The 4439-nt window shown below is 38.6% G+C and overlaps 1 protein-coding gene across 1 annotated transcript; it reads right to left on the bottom strand.

The window, feature by feature from the left end:
- Positions 1-1148: 1148 nt before the first annotated feature.
- endouc (endonuclease, polyU-specific C) lies at positions 1149-4358 on the bottom strand. The gene is made up of 8 exons (XM_039808637.1): positions 4223-4358; positions 3917-3973; positions 3711-3810; positions 3509-3620; positions 3282-3403; positions 2163-2275; positions 1866-2016; positions 1149-1655 (listed from the first exon to the last, which is right to left on the bottom strand). The coding sequence occupies exons 1-8, from the start codon at positions 4231-4233 to the stop codon at positions 1380-1382; spliced, it is 942 nt and encodes a 313-aa protein (XP_039664571.1). The 5' UTR covers positions 4234-4358; the 3' UTR covers positions 1149-1379.
- Positions 4359-4439: the final 81 nt, after the last annotated feature.

Genomic DNA, 4439 nt, shown 5'->3' with positions numbered 1-4439 from the left:
AAACTTCCGTGCGGACGGAACCAAAAGAAATGTTCCGTTTTTCGTAATTTTCTGGTGCTGGAGACATAATTGTGGTTGCTTTATCCATGTATACATGTTTGTAAGTGTGATTATCTTGCAAGTGTATGTGAAAATCAGTATAAACTCAAACACAAACAGAGGTGCTACATTTAGGTTACAAGTATTGTGATTTTTTACCTGTGTATTGTAATTTTGCGTGAATATATTCTTTTAAGTCCTGAAAATGGCCAGATAAAGGGCCAGTTCACCCAATTACAAAATACAAAAACATTTAAATTAAATTAAATAAAACGAGAAATATGTTCTCACTTTGGTTTGATTTGTCCAGGTATGGAGATAGCCACTGCTGAAACTTCTGCTGCCAATTCAAGAAAGGAGAAAGAGACTGTGTCAGACTTCAGTCTCAAAAATGAGGACATCAGGTTTCACTTGACTGCTGTGAGACTTGACTCACTTTTTGATACTTTATTCTCTAAAATCTAAAAGCAAAACATTTTTAAGTCTCAAGTTCTTACCTGATACAATCCCAGAAAAATGAAGATAAATAGGATAGGGACTGGCAGGCCTTGCATGGCCTCACACCTGATATATATTAATTGACTGTACTCAAGTGACTCGGTCTCCATTAAAAGTAAAATGTTCAGGTAGCGGCCAGCATTTAGAGACCTGAATGACTCGATTGCTTATGAAGACTTGTTACTTAAACTTTCCTCAAAAGCAGCTCTGATCTGAGTAATCCATACACGTCACTGTCAACAGTTTTCATTGGAACTACTTTCTAACAAAGAAATGTTTTTTTTAGCATTTGTACATACTATATAGACCAGCTACAGCATTGAAACACCGCTTACATGTTAATACATCAATAATATAATACTTCATCATTCCTCACAATTAATACTTTTGTTGATACCTGAGAGCGTTTTAGGGCCAATTATGTACAATAATATAACATATGGGAGTACTATCTATGTTATTGCCACTTTTACTGAAGAAAAGGATTTAAAGTAAAGTATTTCTTCCACATTATCACAACTTGATTCAATGCATCACTGATTAAAATGTATTTCACAAGGTAAATGGAAGTCATTTTATTTGCTGAGGACATTTAAAAAACACTACAATAATTGACTTTAAAATGCATTAATCACTTTTATTGAAAGAGCTCTTTATGACAAATGAATCAAGTTTACAAAGGTCTTGATAAAACGTACAAGCTACGTACACATCTTTGTCATGCACTACACTAAGTAGGTCTGTTGCGTTTTAACCAAATCCCAGTACATTTGTGCGTCAGATTCTTAGGCATGAACATTATAAGGACCTGAGTATCACTTGGTATCAGAAGATCCTCCACATCAGTGTGAGTACTGCCTAACGTGTCGGTTGTTGCTGCTGAGCAGCTTGGGATACGGATTCCCGAGGGAGCGTCCGTGTCTGATGACCACCAGCTCCATCTGACACTGGTCGATGTTGACCAGCACTGTGGTGCTCCTCTCTGTGTTCATGAGGAAAACGATGGTGAAGAGCGCCATCTCAAACTCCGGGCTGGTCCCGATGAAGGCGCTGCCAACGGGCTTCACTGTGCCGTGCCAGCTGAACTGGAGGTTCAGAACGTGGTCGTCTTGATCGGGCTGTGGACAGAAACACATCAACGTTAACCAAAAATCGAAGACCACAATAAAAAATAAGCCTTCGGAATTGATTGCGTTTTCAATCCTCTGTGACTGTGTGCAGTGTTACATGTGGTTCTTTTTTAAATCGTCAAATAAATCAAATCAAAAAGAAATAAAGACAGAGACAACAAGTTATGTTGCTGCAGAAAGAAATGCATATATACTTACTATGTCACGTTCTCTGGCCTTGTATCCTTTATAGTCCAAGTGCGTGCTTTTTTCTTGCAGGTAGAACTGGATCCAGTTATGGAAACCGATGATTTCTGTTCCAGATTTAGTCTCTCCAACAAACACATGCTCGAATCCACTGGAGTCCAGCCTGGTGAATGTTTTAGTTGAGATACAACATAAATAACACAACTTTTTACACAACAGTAGTAAATCTCTATTGCTTTCTGTACACAAAGTAATTAAATGATGAGTTTAACACTAGACATGATCATCTGCTGATGCTTGGGCACCCACCCTGTGTTTCGCTGTCTGTGGTAGAGCTTGAACCAGATCAAATGCAGCTGACTCTTAAAGAGCCCCAGGTTGGAGCTGGACTGTCCTTTGCTCACCAGGTACTTATGAGCCCGCTGTGGACAAATCACAATCATGACATAGGCTAAAGCTCTACTGCGCTGACAAAAACAGGCCTGCATAGGCAAAGACATAACTTATATTCAGATGCATCGTAAATACAAGTATTGTTGAACCGTATAATACACTTTTTAACTTTATATTTTTTAATGACAGGTAAAAAAAAAAAACTCAGACTATTTTAATTACACCAGATGCATTGTACCGCTATAAAAGTATCACAACAATGTTTTAAGAATCTATTAAGCTTTTGTATTTTTTGAAAAAGCTATTCCATGTATGAGAAATAAACATTTATTCACACTCACTGAGGAAATACTTCAGAGTATATTGAAAATATATTTAGGTACAATACTGCTCTTGTACAGTATACGCAGGACTAACATATTTTTTAAAGCTACTTTACATTACAATTGTTATTTTACTTCAGTATTTCTCATTATCTTGTTTTTTTCCTTAAATGTCCTCTTTAAAATGTTCCTATTTATGGTTTGTATTTTTTTTTTTTTAATGATTACACTTTGTACATATTGTTTCTATTTTTTATTGCACCTGGGCTATACACAGTCAAAAGGGTTGGTAACTATGTATTTAACTGCACACTGTACTTGTACACTGTATGATTGTGTATTTGACAAAAATAGTTGTCCTCTGGAGAAGACTCTAGTCCTAAAGTCCACTACAGCCATCAGGTCCATCTAACAAACATGCACGTCTTCCAAAAACAACAAGTAAGGCATGCCCACATTTTTCCCCTCACTGATCCGATTTGGGTGACCTTTCACACATTTCCACAGCTGCACACAGATGTTTTTCCGCTCTCTAACATCCTGGAGTAATGTGTTCAGTGCTGCAGTGAGGAAGAGACACCACTCCCTCTGGAGTTCAGCTGCAGTCTCAAAACCACAAAATGTGGGAAAACAACATGCAATTGCATGTTATGCAATAGTTACCAAACTGTTGGCTTGTTGCATGCAACTGGTTGTAACATGTCAAATGTACCTTCATGACATCTGTCTCTAAGACGGCATCCAGGAAGAGACTGGTCTCTGTCAGCTCCTCTGTTGTGACTCGTTCTGACATGCCGATGGATCGCTCATAGTTGTCCAGGAGTTTCATGAACCCTACAGGAACAGAAGTCCCATTTATCACAGTGAAGTCTGCAAATGAGCTGGATTTTTAGGCTCAGAAAGAGAGAAACAATTTTGGTCTGTTACAGAGACACTTACGGGAGACAGTGGTTATGTTCTTCAGTTTGTTCTCGTTAACGTTGGAGAACAGAGGCTGAGAGGCGTGATCTTGTACAACATTGCTGCCCTGGTTTACAAAACCGGCTCTACCCTGCACAGTTCAAACAGAATGAATCATTGTAAAAAAACAAACACAAAAACCAGCAGATAAGTGGTGTGTGAATAAGAATATGCTCCATACCTGAACAGAGATTGTGTAGTCTGTCACAGGCGTCATGCGATTCACGTCCAACCTCCACAGCTCATTGAAAATATTGGATAGTTCCTGATTTACAGCTGGCCTGTTACACAAAGTCAGGCAGGAGAAATACAGAACGCTGAAACAAATACTGGCAAACTCAAAAAAACAGCATAACTCATGAGAAATGTTCTTATTGGCTACTGTACCTTGATGCATTCAGTCCACTGAGGAACACAGTAAGAAGGGCAAGGACTCCACAGAACCTGTACATCACACATTTGACACTTTGTTTTTAAAAAAAATCGTCAAATAGTGGAAATAAAAGAACATCTTTACCCTGACCTAATTTAATTGTCTAGCATTGAGAAACACATATCTGCTGCTGTTGTTGTTGTTGTTGTTGTAGTCATAAAAGACCGTTATATATAACTGCAACAACAAGCCAAACTGAACTTGTCTACAGGGATGACATTCATTTTCAGATTAGTGTTTGATCCAAAATAAAAACACACCTTGCAGCCATGATGCTTCTTACCAGCTTCCACTCCTTCAGCTCGGACTGCAGAGTGCTCTCTTGTCTGTTTCACTGTAAATTAGTCCAGTCTCCAACCTCTTAATACATCCATGGTCTCCACCCACACTACATATTTAATGGACCGTGTCCATTAACTGCGCATGGGCAAATCTGAGCAAACTCTCTGACGTTCTAAATTGCGTAGCCAGCAGAGG

The sequence above is a fragment of the Perca fluviatilis genome, chromosome 8, assembly GCF_010015445.1.
Source record: "Perca fluviatilis chromosome 8, GENO_Pfluv_1.0, whole genome shotgun sequence".
Lineage (NCBI taxonomy): Eukaryota > Metazoa > Chordata > Actinopteri > Perciformes > Percidae > Perca > Perca fluviatilis.
This window is presented reverse-complemented; position numbering and strand designations above follow the sequence as displayed.

Bases quoted from the DNA above. Each gene is read 5' to 3' on its own strand.
- endouc (XM_039808637.1), bottom strand. The intron at 2,276-3,281 runs GTACATTTGACA...ATTTGTCCACAG, and splicing joins TAGAGACAGATGTCATGAAG to CGGGCTCATAAGTACCTGGT. The intron at 2,017-2,162 runs GTGGGTGCCCAA...AACATTCACCAG, and splicing joins CACAGACAGCGAAACACAGG to GCTGGACTCCAGTGGATTCG.